The sequence below is a fragment of the Panthera leo genome, chromosome D1 (genome assembly GCF_018350215.1).
Source record: "Panthera leo isolate Ple1 chromosome D1, P.leo_Ple1_pat1.1, whole genome shotgun sequence".
NCBI classification, from domain to species: Eukaryota; Metazoa; Chordata; class Mammalia; order Carnivora; family Felidae; genus Panthera; species Panthera leo.
Genome location: NC_056688.1, coordinates 101,747,936 through 101,773,343, shown reverse-complemented (window position 1 = coordinate 101,773,343; position 25,408 = coordinate 101,747,936). Strand labels below are relative to the sequence as shown.

The following is a 25,408-nucleotide window of genomic DNA, read 5'->3' as shown; positions in this document are numbered from 1 at the left end:
TCATCAGGCATCCACTGAGCCACATGCCATATTCCAGGCAAAACGAGACAGTAGGAATAATTTAATCAATAGTACATGGCTTTTGTCTTCAATAACTCTAACATACGTTGGAACAAATTTATCCAAGAAGGTGAAAGACCTGCACCCTAGAAACTAAGACATTAATGAAAGAAATTGAGGAAGATACAAACAAATGGAAAGGCATTCTGTGCTCATGGGTTGGAAGATTTAATCTGTTAAAATGTCCATTCTACCTAAAACAATCCACAGGTTCAATGCATTCTCTATCAGAATTCCAATGGCATTTTTCATGAAAATAGATTAAATAATCCTAAAATTTGTATTGGAACCATAAATGACCCCAAATAGTCAAAGCAATCTTGAGAAATAACCCACCTGGATTACCTGATATCAATACATACTACAAAGCTACAGATGAATGTATAAAGAAAATGTGATGCCCATGCATGCGTGCACGCGCGCGCGCGCGCGCGCGCACACACACACACACACACACACACACACACACACCCGATAGAATACTATTCAGCCATAAAAAAGAACAAAATCCTGCCATTTGCAACAACCTGGATGTTCCCAGAAGGCATTATGCTAATTGAAATATGTCAGACAGAGGAAGAAAAATAGCATATGATTTCACTTATATGTGGAATCTAAGAAAGAAAACAAAATATCAAGCTCATAGATACAGAAAACCAATTGGTGGTTACCAGAGGCAGGAGGTACGGGGTGGGATAAAAGGGTGAAGGAGTTCAAAACTGCAAACTTCCAGCTACAATAAATAAATCATGGGGGTTGTAATGTTTTGCATGGTGACTATAGTTAATAATACTGTATTGCGTATTTGAAAAGTGTTGAGAGATTAAATCTTACAAGTTATCATCACCAGAAAAAGAATTTGGTAACTATGTATGGGGGCAGATGTTAACCAGACTTATTGTGGTGATTATTTTGCAATGCATGCAAATATCAAATCGTTCTTTTGTACACCTGAAGCCAATATAAGGCTATATGAATATTATGCTAATTTTTAAAAAAGAAAAACACAAAGACCACTAGAGAAGGGGGCAGGTACACAGTTTCATTATAATATAATTTGAAAAGCTCTAGGGGCTACAGGAGCCACAGGAGATGGTAAATAACTTTCCTAAGTTAGGTGGAGGCATTATTTAATCTGAATCTTGAGGGGTGAGGAAGAGTATTTATAGAGAGAAAATGGAGGAAGGTAGTTAAGACAAAGGAAACAGTATGTGCCAAGTTTCAGAACAATAGATAGGCATGGAATGTTCATTGAATGGGAAGATGTCTGGTGGACAAATGGCTCATGAAGGGTGATGGTGAAAGGTAAGCCTGGAGAGGCAGGTTGAAGCCAGAGGCAAAGCAATTCAGGGGATTAAAACCTAATATGGAGAGGTATCATTACTATATGCCCAGCAGATACATACAGATTTTTGCATCACCCCAAACTATCTGGCATCACTTCTCTCTTGAGAGGCCTTTCAGAAAAAGAATTATACATGTTAAGGATAGAATAAATTGTTACAGCTTCATGGCTTTAAAGTCACATAGACTTTAGTTCAAATCCTGGCTCTACTATTTACCTATTTGCTGTGGCATTTTGGACAAGACTTTCTCTCCTCAAAGACTTGGTATCTTTATCTTTATAGCACAAATGATGGAACCTCACAGATCTAAGGTGATGATTATGAGTTGGCCCATAGATTGTCTGGTACACAAGATACGCTCAACAGAAGTTAGCACTATCCCATCTCCCCTTCATTTTACCCCCTCTCCTTCCTTCAGCACGAATATACTCGCCCAAGTGTGTTGATATGATAACATAGCCTGTTTTTACAGGTGTTTCAAAAAGAGGATTTCACAACTTCCACAATATCCAGACTCTATTAGGAAATTCTTTTACATTGAATATTCTAAGACTATGTAAACTCCTTTGTTGTACTGCTCATCAGTACAATGAAAAGAGGTCCACATGGCAGGGCAAGGCTTACTATTCTGGAAAAACTCTGTTGGTCTTTAGGATCTGTTATTGCAGTGTTGCCTATGGATTTTGCTGTGAATCAAAAAACAAACAAACAAATAACCCCCCACCAAAACCAACCAACAAAACAAACAAACAAACAAACAAACAAACAAACAAACGATGAACCCAGAAGAATGTTTTTGTCAGCACACTGCTCCAGGTTCTGAATGACTGCTCACAGTAAAATGAAATTTCAATGGCTTACCTTTCTTCTACCTTCTTATCTTGATCCACCGGAATGTTTTCCATCCTATCTGCTCTTAAAGAACAGGTAGAATATTTTGCCAATGTGGATCATTCTGAAATACTTAATAGCCTTCTTAATCACTGGATGGCTGTCTTCCTGGCTCAGGAAACTAAGTTTTAAAGTTGTAGAATGTGAAATTATATAGTATAGCATTTCCAAAGGGGGTCAGAGTAAGTATGCAGAAGCAGAATGGAAAGTAGGGACTGGACTGGTTCTAGCAAATACAAAGCCCTTTTTATATCATTGAACCTAGAGACCATAAGGAGAAGTAAGTCTAAAAAGCTGATATTGCACCCTTCTAATTAATGTTATTCATTACATAAACACCTTCTTAGAAAGTAGGCTTCTACGTATTTCTTAGATGTATCTAAAGGTGCTTTGCACTTTGAACATGGAAGTTTCATTATATTCACTAAAATAATTCAGAGTTCATTACACATTAAGCATTGGAGTATAGGAAGAAAATCTCTGAGGTGCTGTATTGAAGAGAATGTAGATAGTAAGTTCTTAGCACTAGAAGTATACATATAAGAAAGATGGCTAATATGCTGACTCGCTTAATCCCTAAAGTAACTTTATGAATTGGTTGGCTATTGTCATCACCCTTGTGTTAGAGAAAACAGAAGCACAGACAAGGTCAAGAGACTTGTCCACAGCTTCATAGCTCCACAGCTAGTAAGTAGAAACTAGAATTTAAATGAAGAAAGGCCACTCCAGGGTCCATTTTCCTAGTCAGTACTATGGGATACCAGCACTTTAGAGTCGTGGGTGTGGCTTCCATGTTTTCAACTTATGATGTTGATTGTATTCCCTCACTTTTAATAACTCCTGTACCCAAAGTCATATTAGCAGAAAGCCTAGAAAGTCCACCTCTTGGAGAATTTTCCTTCCCCAAAAATGGTTTAAATCCCTGGAAGGAAAGAGAATATCTTTTAGTTCCAAATATAAGGAGGATATAGGAACCACCACACTTCACATAGCCTCTACCCACAAGGTGCTGCTTAACATGGACCTGAGATGGGGAAAAGCAGTTGGTCATCTCTATGTGCCTGGCTGTCACAACCCTTGCAGAGACTGCCCTAGCACTGTTTAGAAAGAGTGATGAGACCCCTCCAGTGAAAAACTTTGTGAAAAGCGTGTACTTTAGACAGCTCAGACCTCAAGGGCTGTACTCCCTTTCTCTCCTGTGCATTAATCCTACACTATCAATGTCAACTTTAACCAGTTTTTTAAAAAAATAACTTAACTCAAATGTTTCATTCCTCTTGGCTTTGGCCAGGAACCAAGAGGGAGATTTGATGGGAGATGTGCTTTTCACAGCTAGTCATGGTTGCTGCATGTTTCTGTGTGGGCAACTTCCACCAAGCCTGATGTTGGACTTTAAGGATTCATCATCGCTTATTAACTCCAGCAAATTAATTCTTCTGGTGCTCAATAAAGTAAACAGCGATCCCTTCCAATGATCAGGAATATCCTGGCTGTGTTGGGCTTGCCTAATGAAGCAGTGCATCAAGCTGGGGGATCTCCAGCATGAAGCTTTCACAAAGTATCTCCAAGGGTAATTTTGATTGTTCAACTGGAGACATCAACCTGGGGTTAGAAGAAATCCTCTGTAATAGAGTCTGCTGATTCCCAAGATGGGCACAGGATAAGGTAAGGAAGGGGACTATTCTGTAGATAAGCATGTGTCTCCTAAGCCTCTATCAATTCTCTGTGATTTACAGGATGTCTTCAGAGCCATGCATCTGGACCTTGACATTGTAAAATTGTACCTTAAGCCGCTGCTCATCGGAGAGCTTGCCCCAGAAGAGCCTAGCCAGGAGAGACACAAAAGTGTGAGTGGGGTCTCAGGACTCAGAAACATGCGGAGGGATGAGGACAAAGGCCAGTTGAGCGATTCCTGACATATCCAAGAACTGATCATTTTCTGTGAGATGCCTGACATCATGGCTGGGTGAACCTGCTATACCATAAATGAGTAGCTTCTACGTGTTACAAAATAATGTCATCCTCCTTAGACACTCAGAATTCTTAAACCTCTGTGTAAAAAGGAAAGAAATGTTTGGTCCTGTACCAAACAGAATTTCCATGTTTCCAAGTACCTCTTTTTTTGCCCAGATATATCTAGATACAATTTTTGTCCAGTGACTGATTATAAAAATGTTTGATGTCTGTGTCTTTTAAAGTGAGTTCCATGAGAGCAGGGAATATCTATCTATCTATCTATCTATCTATCTATCTATCTATCTATGTATCTATCTATCTATGTATCCAAGTATCTATCTATCTATATTGCTTATCTCTGTGTACTCAAGAACCCCCCCTGCACAGGATCAGACATATAGTACAGACTCCATAAATAGCTATTGGATGAAAGATGTGAATATATCATAACAGAAGCCTTTTCTACATTTGGTGAAACTATAGTCCAAGGAAAATAAATTGCTTTCTGAAAGTCCCATAGTTGGTGTATCAGAAAACTGGGATTCCAAGTCACTTATTTCTGGCCCCAGTCCAAATTAAAATTTTGCTTCTAGAATTATGTTCATAGCTTTTTCTTTTTATGCTACAAATTTCTCTCCTTTTGTGTATCTCCTTGAACAGTCTTGTTTTCTTTCTTATGCCCTGGTCGCTGTGTCAACTGTCCTGGTTTCAAACCCATTAGTCGTTAAGCTAAGAGATATTTCTTCCCATCTCTTGCACTGACTCTCCAGTTTGATTGGCAAGCTTGTAAACCAATATTAGCCTTGACCATGCACACACATGCACATATGCATGTCACACACACATAGGACCGGGAAACTTACCCTCCCACACATACACACAGACACACATACACATCAGCACACACACACTAATGCCACAAGAGATCCTGCCTTGTTCCTAGTGGCCCATCAAGCAGCTCACAGGAAAGTCTTCCTTTGAACCAATTTACATGAACTGCATTTTTCTATTTTTATCATCTTTAATGAAAGGGCCCTTTGCAAAACTGATCTGATGATGAGGTAGAAAATTCTGTGTAAAGTATGTATGGTAACACAAGTCCATACAGACCACACAGTTCCCTGAAGCATAATCGGTGATCAATCAATACCTGAAACAATACTGATGGTTTAAAAGACAACTGTTAGACACTACTCCCCTAACAACTGTTAGACAATAACTCCTAGACCTCCCCGCCAAACCCTACTGTTTCTGAGTTCCAAAACAGTTTGAGGACAGTTTACAAATCACTACCCATTTTTTCTCTTCTCCTGAAAAAAAAAATATTATCATAACCTTTGTAAAAGGTTTTGTTTGCTCATAGTTTTATGTTTTTAATTTTCCTCAATTAAATTTGTTAATATCCTTAAATTTCTATTCATAAAAGTAAGGTATTAATAAAGTAATAAAAGAGATTATTAATTGTGTTCATTTGTGTTCCCTGAGGGAACTAATTCCTTCCTTGAACATTTATTTCTCAGTCCCAGCTGGTGGAAGATGTCCGAGAATTGCGGAGAACATTAGAGGCCATGAACATGTTCAAGGTCAACCCAGTGTTCTTCTTCCTTCACTTTGCCCAGATCTTGATTTTAGAAACTCTGGCTTGGCTAATAGTGTGGCATTTTGGCAGTGGCTGGCCTGTGACAATATTCATCTCCTTCCTTCTCACAATTTCCCAGGTAAGCACGTACCCTAAAATCAAGCAGTGGCTTTAGGGGACAATTCAGAATTGTCTCCTTCTCCCTTTAGACCTGCACCAGGTGCTTCCTGACACTTCCTGGCAAGCTACTAATCCACATCTGACACCAGCAAGTTACCACATCTTGCCAGGACCCAGTCTTTTGTCTGTAAAACGGGATAACAATCTTTATGTAAATATTCTCTACTAAACAAGTTAACGTATAAAACACTTAGCACAATGACTAGCACATAGGAAATATTTAATTTATGACAGATGCTCGTCTTTGCCCAATTGTATCCATACCAGTTCAGTAACTGAAGTCGTTTCTCAGCCATGTAACACTCACCTTTATCTTTTATTCATCTTCCAACCAATAAAAAGAGAGAAAGGCAAATCAAGAAACAGAATCTTAACTACGGAGAATGAACTGATGGTAACCAAAGGAGAGGGGGTGGGGGGATGTATGAAATAGGTGATGGGGATTAAGGAGTGAACTTGTCACGATGAGCACTGGGGGTTGTATGGAGGTGTCGAATCACTGTATTGTATATCTGAAACCAGCATTACACTGTATGTTAACTAACTGGAATTTACATAAAAACTTAAAAACCTGAACTTATGGATTCCACCATAAATTGTAATCAAACTGGCACCAGCAGAGCATTGGATAAATCTTTGTTGAATGAAGCGTGAATCTCTGAACACGGGTTTCTGTGAGCACAACACTGTGGGGGGGACACGAAAGGAAATGCACCTGGTTCCTTCCCTGGGGAAAAGAGTCTTCCACTGGGGAGACCGATGTTCAAACTGGTAAACATTCTATGTGACAAAATGACATCGGTGCCAAAGAGAGGAACCAGCATATGCTGTTAAAGCAGAAAGAGGCATTTAATTCTCATGGGGATAACTGGGGAAGGTTTTATGGAAAATTAATGTCAAAGTTAATTCCAGAATTTATGATATGTTATTTATTTATTTTTTGTAAAGTCAACTTGCTTTATTCCTTGAAAAGCAATTCTTTTGGAAACTGGAAAGGAAACAAATATTTGGTGCTTAACATAAGCCAAGCACTTTGGAGGTATTTAAGTTTGCCAACAGTCCATGAGTAAGGTATTATTATCCCTACCTATCAGATGAAGAGCTGAGGTTCAGAGCTACTGAGTAACCTGCCAAGATCTGTGCAACACATACATGGTAAAGAACAGTTGAGAACCCAAATCTGCCTGACTCCAAAGGCCATACTCTTTGTCCTCCTCACTGGAAGATTTGACAGTGGTAAGGAAAATGTTCTAGGCTGAAAGAACTCAGTTCACAAAGGCACACAAGTGGGAAAGAATGCAATGTGTGGGAAATAGAAAGTGAACTTGGCTTGGGGCCAGATGAGATCCCCCACCATTCTTCTCCAATGGGCTCCTGAATCTATGGGCGGGCTCATTGATTAATTTCTTCTTAACTCCTCAACCTCTCTAACAACAACTTAATCTCTTCTAGGTTCAGTGTTTTTTTCTGCAACATGACTTGGGACACACTTCTATATTTCCAAAGTCCAAATGGAGCCGCTTGATGCAAAAAGTTGTGATGGGTCATCTCAAGGTACAGGATGTTCATGGAGCATGATGGAATTCTCAAAACTCATTTCCTCAGACTATGGTTACCAAATTTGTGTGCTGATAGGAGTAAAAAAAGTGTTTGTGCATAGATTTGCAAATAAATATAAATATAATAAAAATGTAGGTACTATATATATATATGACATTATAATATATATGTTAAAATTAGAATTTGGAATTTTTATGAGGGAAGGTTTATTTTTATTTAGTAAATTCCAACAGTTTTTTTTTTCTTACACTAATAAAGTCTTTGGCCCAGTCCCTGGTACCCAATTAAGAAACCACCTTGGAGGAGAACAATTGTACCTTTATAAATGAAGAGGTGCTCTGTAAAATCATGAATGGGAATGTTTCTAGAAGGAATCTGAATATTTACTGCTGGGAAGCTACAGGAATCTAGCAAAGCCCGATTTGTCTTAGAAAGACAGGGCTATGAAGAAATAGGAAAGGATGCAGAAGAGATAATAGTGAAGAGAAAGAGAAAAAGTGGACAAGACAGGTCAGATGGCACTGTTCAAGAGTCAAGGGCTGCAAATCCCAGAAGGCTGGAAACAGCAGTGATGATGATGGCAGTTGGCCTTGTATCCCTGCCCAAACTCCAGGAGAGCATATACTTTGTCCTATGTGCCACTATGCTGCAGCACCTAGCAGAGTGCTTGGCACATAGTAAGCCTTCAATAGCATTTGTTGAGTGGATGGATGGATGGATGGATGGATGAACCAAGGTAACAGTACAGGACTGCTAAGAGTGGGTGCTAGATCTGACTCTGAAAAGGCCCCTTGTGTGATCTTGTCTGATATCTGACTCTCCATGTCCTTATCTCTAATATTAGGAGTTAAACTGGATGTCTGCTTTTCTAGGACATTCTAGGATTTAGTGACTATGTACACTGGCCCAGACAGGGGAGAAATGCCTCTGAGCCTTCCACGAAGCCAAATATTGCATTCAAGCCAGCTCATTTTAGAAAAAACTCATAGGCACTTTTGTTTTGTCTTAACACTGTTGTTTTATACTTAACTGGAAGATACTTAAAATCACCGTCTTATCTATCCTCTTTCCAGTCGAGCAAACAAAGTTTAAGTAGATTCAGTAACACTGAGTGGGATCTGGGTTCCTATTAGAATTATGTCTGTTACTCAAAATTGTTAGAATGAATAACATATTGTCATTTTATTTGATGTTTTATTTAACTGGGAAATTCCTGTAGGTGCACTGTTCTGCCCTCCATCCACTAGTGCTAAATTGACACTGTTTCTGTGTTCAATCAGAAATCTTTACCACAGAATAAAAGAAGGAAATCCCGCACAAAGAATTAGGTAATGGACCCTCCCAGTCTCCTTCCCCTGTTTTGAGGAAGTCAGAGGGAAAAGGAGACTCATGTGACCTGGAGATAATTGACAGTTGATCTGGTGTCAGTATATGTAATGTTTCAAGCTCTACCCTTGCTGGTGCTTTAAAAAAAAATCATTGCTTTTCCATTGGTCCAAATTTGTACACTGCTCTTTCTCTATGAGTTGTGTTGCCAGAAACAAGTTTTGCACTAGTTGAAATGAACACAACCTTGATAACTCATGAACAGAGGAAGTAAATGGGAAATGCTCTAAAAGCTAATTGAGTGCACTGGGCCTTTTGCAGGCAAAACCAGCAATTTGTGAGCAAAATGAATACAGGTTTCAATCATCTGCAGCACAGTAAACTACCTAGGGGAAGGAAAGTTGGGAAGGAGGGAGGTAACAAGGAAAATTGTAATAGAAGCAGCAACAACTTCATCTTCTACATACATTACAATTTTAAATTTCAAAACTTGATTTCATGCCAATTTACCCTCCCCCATGGAAAAGCATAAATATATATTGAGATTTTGTTGGAATATGCTTTCACTACCTGTGCTAGTAATGGTGTATGTCTGGTCTTTGCTTTTTTGTGTGTGTGTGCAGCAAAAGAGCCCTTCTGAAAGTACACTCTGAAATGTCTGCACACATTTTGGACTTCTGTGCAATGTTCAAATCAAAATGGACTCCCTGTAGCATATTTTTCGACATCCCCTCCCCAACACCCAGCATGCCCAGTTTGAAAACTATAAGAATCAAGTGTCATTATAGGGACAAAGAGATAGAATATTTGATATTAAGATCTGCCTTGAAAATCTGGCCTATCCTGTTTCCATGACTACATCCTAAAATAATTTTTTTGGGGGGGAGTGTCAAGTATGTTATTTCCTGTAACGTTTTTCTCATTCATTTCACAGATGAGGAAATTACCCAACGCCACATACACCCAGTAGCAGGGATTTGAATTCAGCCCCCAAATGGCTTCAGAACAATGTTTGGAATTCTTATAATGCACCAAGAAAGGACCTAACATGGAAATGAGGAATGACTTAGGGTGGTTCTTATATGGAATTTGGTACAGGGGCAACCTATTTGCACGTAGCTGATTATCTTCACTTTCAGCTGGATCACTATCCCTCACCTCCAGTAATTGTGGCTTCCAGACCGAGGGGTGAGGGTAGAGCCAGCTGCCTTATCACACCCATAATTACTCTGACATTACCAGTTTCCACAGATAGTCATTGACTGCAAGGATACAGTCAAAATGTTAGCTCACAAAGGATTAAACTAACAAAGTGAATCATTGTTTATCACAGTGCCCTTGTTTCTGTATTGCTCCTGTTGGGTTGTATGTTGCATAAGTGTGGGAGCTCCATTTTATCATGTCTAACTTTATACAGCAAATACTTGGCTCAGTGTCTGATGCATGGGAGGTATTTCAAAATAAATAATGAACGGATAAACAGAGAGAAAGTGCACAACTGTAAGGGTGAGTGGGTGGTATGCAGCTTGGTAGGAGACGAGCAGAGTGCAATGGAGACCCCACAGGGGGAATAAAAATTGATGAGTACACCTTGAGTTTGACATATCATGAACCACCCACAAGGAAATGTTTGGAAAGTGATTTCCCTTTCACGCATGAGATTCAGGGAAGAGATGTGGGATGCAGGAAGAGAGATTCCACCATAAGGATGGTAGGGAGTGTTAGTGGTAAAAAGAGACTATCACTCCGGAGGGATGATAACACGAGGGTTTGCTAAGAGAGGACTCTGCAACAAGACTAGAAGGCAATGCTCACATGATTTTCAAACATTCCCTTCCCCCTCTACCATGGATGTATAGTGCCTAGATGAGTATAGCCCAACAGAAATATAATTCTAAGCCACATTAAAATGATATAAATCATTTTAAATTTTCTCATCACCACATCTTAAAAGATAACTTTATTACCACATATATATTCAAAATATTATAATTTCTACATGTAATCAATATGAAAGTTGTTAATATGATATTTTACACTCCTTTTTTCATACCATGCCTCAAAATCCAATATTATACACATACAGCCATCTTAATTCGACTGGTCACACTTCAAGTGCTCAATAGCCAGCCTGTGGCTCATGGCTACCATATTGGACAGTGACGATGTAAAACATGTATAGGCCAGTTATTGAGATATATCAAATATGCAATAAAAAACAAATACTGCTTATTCTTATGTAATAATCTATGTAATAGGGGAAAGGAGAGGAAATTGAATATCTCAATATGCCAACATTTTACATACATCATCTCATGTCTCCCCAAACAACCCATGGAGGTAAATGTCATTACTGCAGATGGAATAGAGCCTCAAAGAGGGTGAAATTTACCCAGACCACACAGCAGTATTTCTATATCCAGGGTAGGAAACCACATTGATGTGCTACCAAATCCTTGCTCTATTAAAACCTTTATACTGTCATTGAGAGAAAGAAAATCATAAGCAACCTAATCAGAGATGATTTGAACTCGGCATCAGTTAAAATATTTTTATTCTCATTTATATTTATATGAGATCATTGAAGCCTGAACATGCAAGAATCTGAGCCAAGCCCCCTACAAAATCATTTCAGATCCATGATTCTTTGAAATACTGATTAAAGCAGGATTCCTAGGACCGTTTTTTTCCCGAGAGCTAATTAAAGTTTTAGAGTTGAATTTTCTTTATTTGTAAAATAAGAATACTAACTGCCCTTCCTACCTTCAGGATTTTTTTAATGAGGACCCCCACCCAAAGTAAAGGATGGAAAAACATTTCATTTTACCAGTTTTTGTGAATTTTCATGATCAGGAGTTGCATTAGCCTGAATTTGTGTTCCTGGATCCCATGATTATTTGATTGTAGGCTTTGAAAGTCTCTGTCCAATGAGCCATTCTGTGACCCAGCAGTCAGGGAACAAGTTCCAGAAGCTCAGATATCTTACTTTGACTTTGGAGATGCATGCAGAAAACTCTGAGAGCGAAGGACATCCCAGGAGAGAAATCTTGCAGCTAATGAACCCTCTCTTCTCCTCAGGGCCTGTCAACATGCTGGTGGAATCACCGACACTTCCAACATCATGTAAAAACAAACATCTACCCCAAAGACCCAGATATTAATACAGGCCCACTTTTCGTGAATGGATATTTGAAGCCTGCCCAGGTATGTTTAGAGCTGCTGCAAACATGAGAAATGTTCCCGGAAGTGGTTCCTGGAAATGTCTATGGTCTTGTCCTGGAAAGATCGAGCTGAGGGTTCCCACTTCAAGCATGTTCTCAGAACACGTCTCCTTCTTTTATGTCCGGTATAGAGATGTGAAGTAACTGATTCTGGGGTTGTATGAATAGAAGAAGATGTGAAGCATGGGACTCTGTGACTTGAAAGGACATGTCGCCAACCTCCAACAGCAGGAAATATGATAACCCGTATCACTCTGCTTGAGCAATCCTGGTGATAGACAGATCCCTGCCCAGTGGCCCTCACTACTTGTAAGGCAACAAACTTGTAAGGCAACTACTTGTAAGGTAGTGAAACCACATGACTGAGGTTGGCAATGACTTTCCAAAGTTGGACGAGGATGAGACATTCGCTCAGAAAAAAACATATCAGTACATCCAATAAGCACTAAATCACAAATACCTGAATAACTAGCTATCTCAACTAAGTCTAGCTCAGTGAGGAAAGGCTGTGCTGGTATTTTTAGTTCATGTTCATTTTGTTCATTTAAACATGAACCACAGCCCAAATGTTTTCTAAGACACTTAGAGATCTCACCTCTCATTTGGACTTGTTAAACAATAGAAAAGGGAGGGTAAAGTCAACTCCAGAATTTTTCAGTTATTGATTTTATTTAGCCTCAACTTAAAATCATCATGTAAAGGACTATTACCAATTTTTTTAAGGAGAAAGTCTTACTTCAACAAAGGAGGTATGAGGATAATCACAGAAAGATCTCCCCCCTCTAGGGAAATGGTAGATCCCGAGATTCCGGTGCTTAGGAAGAGGCTGCTATTTCCTAAAACAACTTAGGAGTTTTATTAAAAGTAAGAATAGCTCTGTCAGTTGCTGCCTGTGCTTTGTGCTACATAAACCAAAAGTTGTGCAACTTTTTGAAAATAAGCTTTCCCAGCTTTGGAAGACCCAATTTTCTTCTCCACTGAATTAGGAAACAATCCCTTGACAAGATTTTTAAAAGTCTCTGAGGGTGCCTGGGTGGCTCAGTCGGTCAAGCGTCTGACTTCCTCTCAGGTCATGATTTCATGGTTCCTGAGTTTGAACCCCCACATCAGGCTCACTGCTGTCAGCAGGGACCCTGCTTTGGATCCTCTTTCCTATTCTCTCTCTGCCCCTCCACTGCTTGTTCTGTCTCTCTCAAAATAAATAATCTTAAAAAAATCTCTGGCTGCCATCACAAATCAGTTGCTTTTGACAATGGCTCCACAAACAAATTGGACTTGCCTGATGTTTGTGGACTCCTACGCTCATCAACAAAAGTGTGATACTTTGATTTCTCTAATCATCCCCACAGAGTAAGAAGGGTTTGTCTTACTGAATTTTATGAAGCAGGCTGCCCCTCCCCAGAAGTACCTCCTTAAGGCTATGTTCAGTATGCATGCTGCCTCTTCACAAATGGTGGAGGTCACCTCTCCAAGTTTTACAGTTGCTCGTCAACATCTCCCTAGACCCTAGGGCTCCATTTAATACAGTTGCAGAGCTACTACTGTCCGAGACATTGCTTGAAATTATTTAAACTCTAAAATTCAGTTGTTTTACATAAAAAATGGTTCTGATGAGCCCTGAACTTTTTCTTCATTCTCATTTTACTGTCATATTTCTACCATTTTCTTCAAACATTCTACTTTCCAGGTTCTGTGCTCATGTTCTGAAAGACTTAGAGTCCTCCTTTGGAGTGATACTCAAAATCAGTCCTCTGTTTAGGTGTGCCAGCTCCCAGGAATTTCCACCTGCTCTTTTCCCCATGTTTCCCACTACTTAAATGTCTGCAGGTTTGAGAGTAACTGGAAATGGTTCTTATTAGATCATCATTATGCTATTTATTTTTATCTATCATAGTAAGAGAAGAAAAGGTCAACCCTGCCATCCAAATACAAAAAGATATCTATATGTAGGAGGGAAGGTATCAGCAGAATGGGGGACAGCAGAAATCAAACACTTCCCATAGTATTGTGACCAAGTGAACATACCATAAAACTATAGAGCAGATGTAAATTTTGATTCATTCATTCTTTCTTTCAACTGAACATTATTGTATGTTTACTAGGTACTAGAAGTTTAACCATTACCTCTATGCCTCCCCTCAGGGTGTTTGCTGTCCTTGTGCACTAAGCATACAATAAATTAACTAAGGAGACTCCTCTAGAAAGTGAATCGAATTACCAGCATTAAGATTTAGTAATATCATTGCACCTTATAAATAGTCCATCACAGTGTGAGATCCACAGTGAGAACACAAAGGAGAGAAGATGGGACAGATAAGAGGGGCCATGCCTCTATCTTCTACACATGACTATTTGACAAATATCTGTTGAATGAATGAATGGAGATGGAGACTGAGCTTCAAGCAGACTTCTAAACACCATAGTGAAGAGAAGCTAGGAAAACTCATCAGAAATATTCCCTTTTGATCACCACTCCACTCCATAGAAGGACAAAAAAATTTCAAAATGGTACCATAGGAATTTTTAAAAAATCACAATCCCCGTAGTCAAATGCAAGAATTACCCACATTTAATTAAAGAAAAAAGATGCTGCAATATTTTCTCTTATTCCAGTTCTTGTTCTTCTAGTGCCTCAAGTGTGACAGCCAACAAATTCTGACCATATGGCTCTTTCCATAGAGATTTTAAACATACACACACACACACACACACACACACACACACAGAGCAATGTTCTTGAGTATTAACGACCACAAGCATTGTCTCTTATTTTAGTTTTATGCTCTCTCCTTTCAGAATGGCAAGAAGAAAATCAGTTACAACAACTATGAAAAGCAGCACCTGTGTTTCTACATGGGTGAGTCCTTGGAGCCACTTTCCTTATCATACCGTGTCCTTGAAGCAAGCTGTTGTCAAGCCAGACGGCACAACAGCAATGCTTTCACAGAGAGACCAGGCCATGTTTTATTGTGACTTGGAAAAGTAGCATGTCTTATTTCAGACTTCCTGGGGGCAAAAGTCTGAAAAGGAAAGCAAAAAAAGCAAATAGGTATTTAAAAATTTTTTTTTAATATTTATTTATTTTTGATAGAGAAAGAGTAAGACAGAGTGTGAGTAGAGTGGGGTAGAGAGAGAGATGGAGACACAGAATCTGAAGCAGGCTTGAGACTGAGCTGTCAGCACAGAGCCTGATGCAGGGCCTGAACTCACAAACCATGAGATTATGACTTGAGCCCAAGTCGGAAGCTTCACTGACTGCACGACCCAGGCATCCTGCAAATAGGTACTTCTAATGTGCATCTAATGAGATAGTTCAAGAGGGATGAAGTCAGGATGCCAAACTAAGCCTTGCATCTGAGACTATCATAGGAAAACTAAACACCTGTCAAGAAGAAAAGAATAATGGTATTTTGATAGGGAGGAAAAATAGGAAAAGAATGCCAAAGCACTGACATTATGAAGCCAGAGAATATAGAAGCTCAGGAATAGAAGGCACCTGAGAGCTACTGTGTGAGAGGAAGCGGGTTGCTCCCATGGTCTACATACAGCTGCAGAATGTGTGTGTGTGTGTGTGTGTGTGTGTGTGTGTGTGTGTGTGTGTAAGGTAGTAATTAAAACTACCCAAACAACAAAATGTATTGATATCCTAATACAAACAGTCTAAATTATCATGATAAGTTTTTTTACAGAAAGCCAGTATTTGAACAATCAACTGTAAAGATATTTTAAAACACAAAGGAAACCTTCCATCATTCAAAGTATATTTTGTAACATAAAGGGTTTTTAATTTCTAAACTGGTATCATGTGTATCAAAAAGCTTTCAGGGTTCCTGGCTGGCTCAGTTGGCAGACCATGTGTCTCTTGATCTCGGGGTGGTGAGTTCGAGCCCCATGTTGGGTACAGAGATTATAAATAAATAAACCTAAAATTAAAAAGCTTTCAAGAGGAGCAATAATAACTGTTAAGACATGTGTTCAGTTTCTCAGTGGAAAGTACAGGGCATTTCTAACCAATCTTTGAGGTTCAGTAATCCTGCAAATGTTTAAATGCCCACTTCATAAACACAAGTCACATGGAGCACCTGGTTGGCTCAGTTGATTAAGTACCCAACTCTTGATTTGGGCTTAGGTCGTAATCCCAGGGTCATGAGACTGAGCCCCAAGTTGAGCTCTGTACTGAGTGTGCGACTGCTTAAGAGTCTCTCTCCTTCTTTCTCTGCCCCTCCTCTACTCAGGTGCTCTCTAAAAATCAACAACAACAAAACCACAAGTCACTGGAAATCTTTTATGATATTTTCACCCAGTTTAAGTGAAAATCATATGTATGTACAAATATATATATAATATAGATGCGTGTTCAGGCTTGAAAGAAATATATATAAACCTGAATATGTGTTCTGGCTTGAAAGAAAATAGGGAAGCTAAATAATTCTGACTATGATAAAATATCATAAGCAAAAATACTTTGCTCTTAACCAAAATCAAACCCATACCAACTCACAAAGAAAGTTTTTGTGGAACCTCAAGCTATGCTCGTCCTAAACATGCTTACGCATTTGAGAAATGAGACAAAATTAGGGCAGGCCCCAAACATTTCCTTTAGATCAGTGGTTCTCAACCAAAAAAATACTGTCCTACTGGGACATAGACAAAAATGTCAGGTTATTGCCCCCCGTACAGAGGCTGGGAGATAGGGTCCTATCCTGATTTTACTACATTCAAAGGAATGACTCTCAGGTCTTTGATAAAGGCATTTATGGGTTGTAGAAGATCAATCACAAAGAGTCAGAGAAAGTATTTTACAATTGTAAGTTTTCTAACAGAAATAGTCTAAGCCTGAGGCCTGCAGTCAGCTTTGGCTAGAACAAACAGTAAATTCAGTTGACAATGTTGAACTTTCTCAGGCAGAACTGTAAGGGGGCTGGGGTCATCCCAGAGGCATGGCCTTGAACTGTTAAAAACTATGCTCATGTTTGTTGAAGTATCTCAGTGTGGAGGTTGGACCAAATCATTCATGCTAAGAGTTTGTAGAGTTTGAGAGTCAGAAACCCAGTATTGAGACCTAGTGGAGAAAGAGGGCTCGACTAAAGTCAGGACTCCAACACACTGCTTTGTGCTCTAGACAGCCCCCCTGGTCCTGGAGAAGCAGGTAAATAACCATCCGGTCAGAAAGTGAGTACAGGTTCTGTGTTTCTGCCACCTTGACATATTGTGACAGGGCCCATTCCTAAAATTGTGATGATGATGGATTCCATGGACCTTGAGAAAGCTTGAAATTTTGCAGCAGAAGCTCTTCTGGGTTGCTCCATCAAGAATGATTCAAATCTTCAAAGCTTCCTCTTTCTTAGTCTCTTTGAGAGAGCTTGACCCAAAACCTGGTTCAGCCTCAGAGACTCGAAGAACTCCATGGAGTCCAGAAAGTGGTTGTGGATCTCCACTTTGCATCCCTTCTCAGGGGCAACATTCCAGGAGTAGCATGTTAAGGAGATAGATTTCTGCTTACTTACATCATCTTTTAGTCACCATCTTTTCTTTGTGTTCTTTTTCAGTTGGGCTCTTTCTCCTAATGCCTGTGTATGCCAACCTGATGTCCATGGAAATGATGTACCTCCAAAAGTATTGGGGGGTGAGTAACTTGACTCATCCTCTGAAGCTAGATCAGGTAGAAAAAGGGGTGGAAAATGCCTGGCTCCTTCTAGATGCAGCTTCCTTGAGCAATAAGGCATAAGATTTAGCCAGTATGAGAAGGGGCCCTAACCTGGGGAAGGGGAAATGAAATTGTGTCCAGGGCATTTAACTGTCAATTACTTTTCTCTGCAGGAGTTTGCCTGGGTCAGCAGCTTTTATATCCGCTATTTTATCATGTTTGGCCCTTTTTATGGAATCTTCGGAACAATATTGCTCATATTTTTGGTAAAGTAAGAAAGCAAGAATATTCTTTTATTCCCATAACCTATATGATTCTCCTACATTCCTTATCTGAGATATTTGTGATTAGCAGAAGATTGGAACACCATGCCCAAGCTCCGTAGCTGAGACATTTCCATAAAAACGTTTTTTTTTTAAGTTGAAATAGTTGAATAAGAAGAGTTGTTTGAAAAAAGAATTTGCCCAATCTTGTCCTTTTCTTCCTACATACTTAATTCTCAGTTGAAGAATTCCATCTGATCCCCAAGTCCTTTAGAATTGTAATCCAGTTGGACACCATAACCTCGCCAAGAATAATGGAAGGACAGTCTTTATGACTAGAGATTTCCCCAAAACTAAAATGGCTTCAGACTAAACAGCTCTCTTCAACTTCCCAATTTATTCGTCTCCCATTCTTTCACATTATTATCCTAACTCTTACATAATAATGCCATTGACAACTACTAGGCATCACAACTTTGATAAAGGATTTACCTGCATTATATTATTTGATGTAATCCTTGCACCTCCCTGTAATGTAGATAGCATCATCTTCATTTTTCTGCTAAGGGATCGAAACCTCAGAGAGTTAGGTCATTTGTCAAACTTACAGAGCAAGTAGGGGCCAGTGGCAGGGCCACACCAGAACTTGAGCCAAGTTCTACCTGATGGCAAAGCCAAGGCTGTCGATCACTTTGCATATGCCCTAGGTATCCTTTGATCCTTGCACCAATGCTACAGAAAACTTTGGGGTCACTGCACTCATACATCAGGCTGCAAGGCTGGTTTTGTGCCCAAAACCCAGGGTGTCATCTCTACACATAAAGGGCCTCCAAAGAGGAAAACAAGTGTCCTCCATTTTATTGGAACCTTTGATTCCCTTCCATTTCCTCCATTGCTCAGCCAGATCTTCCAGCAGTTGTGCCAGCCCAGTGTTGGGAACTGAAACACCCCAAGAAGTCATCACTTTCTCTTTTTATTCTCTGAAAGGTTTCTCGAAAGTCCCTGGGTAGCATATGTTACCCAGATGAGCCATGTACCTATGAGAATAAGCAAAGAGGAGAACCGGGACTGGCTCAGTACTCAGGTAATGGTGGAGTTCCTGGGAAAAGGTCCTTCCGATTATACTGATTTAGAGTCTAGTTACCTCAGGTGATAATAATTTATGCTTATGAAATGCTTGCTAAGAGGCAGGCACTGCCCACTGCTTTGCGAGTGCTATGATTACTACCACTTTACAGATGGTAAAAGTAAGGCATGAAGAAGTTGAGTACCTTGTATGATATTGCCCAGCTAATAAGTGGTAGAAAGCAGGTTTTAAACCTGGGCAGTCTGATTTCAGAGCCTTTGCTCTAAACTAAGGGTCAGTAAACTACGGTCCAAGGGCCAAATGGAGCTCGTTGCCTGCTTTTGTAAATCAAATTTTATTGGAACACAGCCATGCTTGTACATTTACATATTATATATGACTGCTTTCATGCTATAAAAGAAAAACAGAGTAACTATGACAGAGAAGTAAAATATTTACTGTCTTGCACTTTATAGAAAACATTTGCTGACCTGTCTCCCACCCAACCCAGTCTTTCAAGTGAATCTGAGCTCTTAGAATCACAAAATGAATTTTACACCTAGATGGTCCCTGGAAGTCACTTCACGTCATTTTATAGGTAGAAAGACCCAGAGAGGAGACATGGCATGCTCTTTGAGCATGCAGTTAATGATTAACAGAGTTATGATCAGTATAGAATCCCTTTGACTCCTAAGCCTTCCAGTGGTTGGGCCATGATTATACCACTTCCTTCTCCAAGCTCATTCCCAAATTCAGTGGACCTTGCATTAAAGCAGAGTATTGGTTCTAAAACTTTTTGGTCACGGACCACCTTACACTCTGCAAAGTTATACTCGTACAAGTTTTTGAGGACTCAATGAGCTTTTTTTTTTTTTTTTAATGTGGGTTATAGCCATTGATATTTACTATATTTGAAACTAAAACTGAGAATTTTTAAAAGTTTATTTATTAATTAACTTTAAAACAACAAGAATAAAGCCAGTACATTTTAAACATCAAACTGATGATGCCATTCTAGGTTTAGAGTCCTCTGGAAAAAAAAAAATCTACTGCACAAGCATCAGAAATTGGAAATGAAAAATGCAAATGCTGTATTAGAGGTATTCTGGGAGTAGTTTTGACTTTGCAGATCTCCTGAAAGGTTCTTAGAGAACCCTGGGGTGCTCTGAAGTACACTCTGAGAAACGCTGACAGAACAACCACAAAAATGACATTCAAAATAGTGACAACCCCAACCTTAGAAAGGCAGCGAATAAAATGGCAATCATAAAGATTCTTAATCTTGGAAGCCTAGAGAAGCCTATGAACTCCTTCTCAGGATAATGGTTTTAAATGTGTAAATAAAATACATTAGATTTCAAAGGAAACTACTTCTACTGAAATGCATTTCTATTCTCAGAACCCATGGTCGAACAATTAACTGCCTTACTTCTCACTTAGAAGTCCTTCAAATGTACTGTATGGAAATGGTATTCTAATCTCTACAGTCTCTACCCAAATCCTACAATCCCACTTCCCATTTGCCAGTCATCATTCGTGACACCTTAGCTTTCTGTATCCAAGGGCTGATGGTGACTTAGCCCCTCAAATCCCACATACTTCTTCATATCTATTGCATTGCATAAACTTCTTAGCAATATGTCTTATCATCTTTTTATTTATTTTTTGAAAAAAAATTTTTAACGCTTTATTTTTTGAGAGACAGAGAGAGACAGAGTATGAGCAGGGGAGGGGCAGAGAGGAGGCAAAGAATCTGAAGCAGGCTCCAGGCCCCGAGCTGTCATCAAGAGCCCAATGCAGGGCTTGAATTCACGAACACGAGATCATGACCTGAGCTGAAGTCAGAGGCTCAACCGACTGAACCACCCAGGGGCCCCTCTTATCACTTTTTTTAAATTATAAAGCTATAATTAAAAGCCTATATAAATCATAAGCTCCTTGAGACCTGACACTGTGCTTTTTTTTTTTTTTAACGTTTATTTATTTTTTGAGACAGAGAGAGAAACAGTGTGGGTTGGGGGGAGGGACAAAGAGTGAATACCAAGCAGGCTTCTCACTGTCAGTGCAGAGCTTGACCAGGGGTTTAAACTCATGAACCGCGAGATCATGACCTGAGCTGAAATCAAGAGTTGCACACTTAATGCGCTGAGCCACCAGGGGCCCCACTGTGTATCTTTCTTATCCTTCAAAGTTTCTTACAGAAAATAGATACTTGTTGACTAATTGACTTAAAGAGAATAAATAAAGGTTTAATTTGTTTAATCTGACACATGGGCTTATTTACATCTAATGTAAGCTTTTTCTTTGCAGGTCTTGGCCACCTGTAATGTTGAACAGTCCTTTTTCAATGACTGGTTCACTGGGCATCTGAACTTCCAGATTGAGCACCAGTGAGTGATAGAAACAGTCCATGATAAAAGGCAAAGGCTATCACTTATAACAGTCCCCCACCCTCCATACAGTCCAGAACAGAGCCCTAGACTAGGGATTTCAGAGGGAAAAAATGAATCAGAATTCTCTAAATTCTATTAACTTCAAAGGTAAGAAAGTGAAGAAAGAAAAGCAGAAGGCGTAATAATTGAGTAAATGGAGGGAAATCTTGGAAAAATAACAATGACTCAGTTCGTAGATTCCCAAGGACTTAGGAATTGGTGGTTGTTGTCTTTGCATGTGGTTTGTTGGCAAAACCCAAGAAAAATCATGATACTTGTGTAACAAAGTTATGTTGAAATTAATTTTTATTTTTAATATCAACCTGTATCTATATCTTTAGAGCCAAGGTTACAAAACAATCAGCTGAAATCCAGTTTCTGTTGCAATTTCCAAATGATATTTGAAATACTTTACCAATAGGTAGTTAGATGCACATGTACCAAAGGAGAAAACGATAGTACTTTGAAAGTCAATCTCGGCAGAATATTCAAGGAAGAGACTTTCCTATTCATCTTTCCTCTTCATCTAAGCTGTATCTGTGATAGAGAAGGAAAAAGTTCTTATACCTATTCATGGGATTTTCTCATCCTTTCTCTCATGGTATTCCTTTAAAATCTCGGCAAAGCAAGAAAGCTTATTATTCATATGTTATCAAAGTAAAGTTTAAAACCTAAAAAGTTCACCTGGCTGGTAATTAAAAGCCTTGAATAAAACCCATCTCTCCTCCCTTCTTATTCCTATCTTAGAACTTTCCCCCATATACCTTGACTAAAACTTACTGAATACTCACTTATTTATTGTACAGGAGTTAGAGGTATCCACAGAGAGAGACAGAGACAGAATTGGTGGGGGGGTATCTCCAGCTCACTAGGCAATTAATTGTTAAGTAATCTCTACACTCAATGTGGGGCTTGAACTTACAACCCTGAAATCAAGAGTTCCATGCTCCACTGATTGAGTCAGCTAGGCACCCCTCCAGCTCTCTAGATAATTCAGAATGGTAGAAAATCTTATACTTTCATATGACCTGGTCAAATTAATATATTTGATAGAGGTAATTCTCTTAGGTCTTCCCAAACATTAGCCACCCACAGGGCTTACAGAGGGTTGAGAGATAAGATTGGAGTGTTCTGGCAACAGTTTTTGAGCTTTCTGGAACAGAAGTATTGTACAACGTCAAGGTCTGCATTGCAAATAGAGTTTTATCCAATAATAGGGGAATAAAAACTCCTTTAAGTCGCTCCTTTTATCTAAGTTTTGTATCTCCTGTACCTGTTTCCCTAGTCTGTTTCCCACAATGCCACGCCATAATTATCACAAGGTGGCACCCTTGGTGAGGTCGCTGTGTGCCAAGCATGGATTGCAGTATGTGAACAAGCCCCTGTTGAAAGCATTTGGAGATATCACCAGGTAATTACAGAGTCTCTCAGCTCATAGCTCTCATTTCCCCCTCACTGCTTGTCTCCACACTATTCACTGGCTTGTGAATCACTTACCCATAAGCTATTTATTAAGGGACATCTGTATGCCCAGCATGGACATGAGACCCTTCAGGGAACATCAACAATGCAATGTTAAAAAATAATTCTTACCATTTACCTACTGCCTTGTGGGCACTTCTTAGTGAAAATGCCTTGCTACCCTACTACTAAGTATCAAGCTTCTTAAAACCAGGCCGCATGTTATTTGACTCTGTATCCCCTACAGAATCTTGACCTGCTTTAGAATTTATGTGCTGGGAGGGACTCTCAAATCATGGTCCAGAGTTGCAAACTACAGGCACTGCCTACAGGGTCCAGGGACATAACTGTATTGATCAGGGAGGGGTGACTGACCAAGAGCAGAGAAACCCACCAGAACTGAAAGTCAGTACTCATCTTGGTGCATTCAAAACTCCACAGAGAACATTAACAGCCTATGATGAGACTTTAGTAAGTTTCCCTGTCTTTTGGAATTAGGAAAAAAATTGCCAGTGTCTTGAATGAAGCCAACTAGGCCAGGCCTGGCCTGATCTGACCCTTAGATGGTGCTCCAGTTACATACTCTTCACCATGCCCATCTTACTTTTCTGCCCTCCAGAGATCTGGCCCTTCTTCAGTTGCTACAGAACTCCCTGTCCCTTGCCATCTCCTGTCCTTTGTCCCCTTATCTTCTGCCTAGAATGTTCTTCCAGTCCATGGCCTCCCCTCATAAAACCTTGTCGATTTCCATCCCTTCTCCAAGGCTCATAAATGCCTTTTCCTCATCTTGGTCTTTCCTCAACCCCAGGACTCAACCTGTCACCTGCTTTTGCAGGTGCTCTAGCACAAGCCTCTCTTCACTTGTGAGCTTTATCACAATCATGAACAAATAACATCGTGGGTAATAAATTATTTAATACGTGTCTCCCAAGCTAGACGAGGAACTCCACATAGGTGGGACTTATGTTGCTCCTCCTCACTGCTGTATTCCCAGAGCCTAGAAAAACACCTTTCACATTGTAAAATATGATGAGTGTGTAACAGGATGGGTTGGTATAGAGGTATATGCTTTATCTTACAGAGATTCAGAGAAGCTTTTTTTTAATGCTAGGGAAAAGGACTGTTGATAGTCTGGGGTACAAAAAAGAATAAAATGAAAGAAAAACTGAACCCCCTCCCTAAAGGAAATGTGAAATCATCTGCTAACATGCAATGCAGTGTATTTGTTTCCCTCCACTGGGCAACAGAAAAGACATCTTTCAGCCATAACTGAAAATGACAACATTTCCCTGAGCCAAGTAAAGGAGTGCATGGTCCATGGCGCATCTCCATTTACATTAAAGTCTCATCTACTGATGATTTTGTTTACCTCTCCCACAGGGACTTGAAGAAATCTGCAACCCTCTGGATGGATGCTTACTATGAAACATGAAGCAGAGCATCAACCTTGACACACATGTAGCTGTGTCTCTGAAGGGGGTTAATGAATGTGCAAGAGCTCTTTCCTGCTTACCTGCTGGTGCCATGGGCATACCTGCGGTGCCAGGAGTGTGAATCCCAAGGGCACATGATAACCCCCTCCCTGAAGGTTTTCTCTGCAATGGAAACACAAGATGGTTAGGGTACCAAAAGGGAAATGGGAGCCAATTTTCTTTATTTCTTCTATAGAATCTTGAACTTAGTCCTACTAATAGACCTAATCAGATCATCTCCATCACTGGGGCATATGCAAGGGAACCAGGCAAAAGGCTTACTGAGAAACTGGGTATAAGAAGAAGTGGGACAAAAGAGAGACCTCTGATGGACACTTGGGAAAACAGCACGGTTGCCCTTAGAAGAGAATGGTGTATTTAAGAAATTTCTGTTGACCATACAAATTTTTGCTTATTCCTTACTTAAATGTGTGAGCCTCTTTTTTCTCTAAAAATTAAACATAATTAACATTAAAGTCTCCTTAAATGCTTCAAGCGTCACTTTGGATTTTTCTTATTGTAATGGCATATGTGTAATTATGGTGTGTATGTATTTTTCTTCCAACTTATAAAATCTCTTAAGGAGCTCCCTACATCCAGGCCCAATGCCCACTGACACAGGAGTTAAGCTTCCATATTTTAGCATTACTGGCCTTCTGCTAAAGCGTAAACTGGTCCTGAGTATAAGACTGGTTTGCCTAATTCCTACCCACAAGAGCGGAAATACTGTGCCTTGCTATTCAGTAACTCTGACGAAGGAAAGAGATTTGTTTTCTGTAATGTAGGCCCCAGGCTGTGTCAAGGCATTTTCCAAGCTTAGCACCGAGTTACGCATTTCTTAAGATAAGAGAGTTTCAGTGCTAGAAGGATGAGTGGACACTCTCAAGACCATACTGATGTCTGGCTTTGGTGCTTTTGCTCATCTGTTCATGGGGTCATGTTGGAGCT

At 39.7% G+C, this 25,408-nt stretch overlaps 1 protein-coding gene across 1 annotated transcript in view; it reads left to right on the top strand.

The window, feature by feature from the left end:
- Nucleotides 1-24,420, top strand: part of LOC122200739 (fatty acid desaturase 2-like protein FADS2B) — a 29,307-nt gene extending 4,887 nt beyond the window's left edge. The window contains exons 2-12 of the mRNA XM_042906462.1: nucleotides 4,034-4,144; nucleotides 5,774-5,971; nucleotides 7,465-7,566; nucleotides 11,977-12,102; nucleotides 14,916-14,976; nucleotides 17,669-17,745; nucleotides 17,940-18,037; nucleotides 19,017-19,113; nucleotides 21,406-21,485; nucleotides 22,813-22,938; nucleotides 24,369-24,420. Of these exons, the coding sequence (XP_042762396.1) occupies nucleotides 4,034-4,144; nucleotides 5,774-5,971; nucleotides 7,465-7,566; nucleotides 11,977-12,102; nucleotides 14,916-14,976; nucleotides 17,669-17,745; nucleotides 17,940-18,037; nucleotides 19,017-19,113; nucleotides 21,406-21,485; nucleotides 22,813-22,938; nucleotides 24,369-24,420 (1,128 nt within the window). The remainder of the gene's footprint in view (nucleotides 1-4,033; nucleotides 4,145-5,773; nucleotides 5,972-7,464; nucleotides 7,567-11,976; nucleotides 12,103-14,915; nucleotides 14,977-17,668; nucleotides 17,746-17,939; nucleotides 18,038-19,016; nucleotides 19,114-21,405; nucleotides 21,486-22,812; nucleotides 22,939-24,368) is intronic.
- Nucleotides 24,421-25,408: the final 988 nt, after the last annotated feature.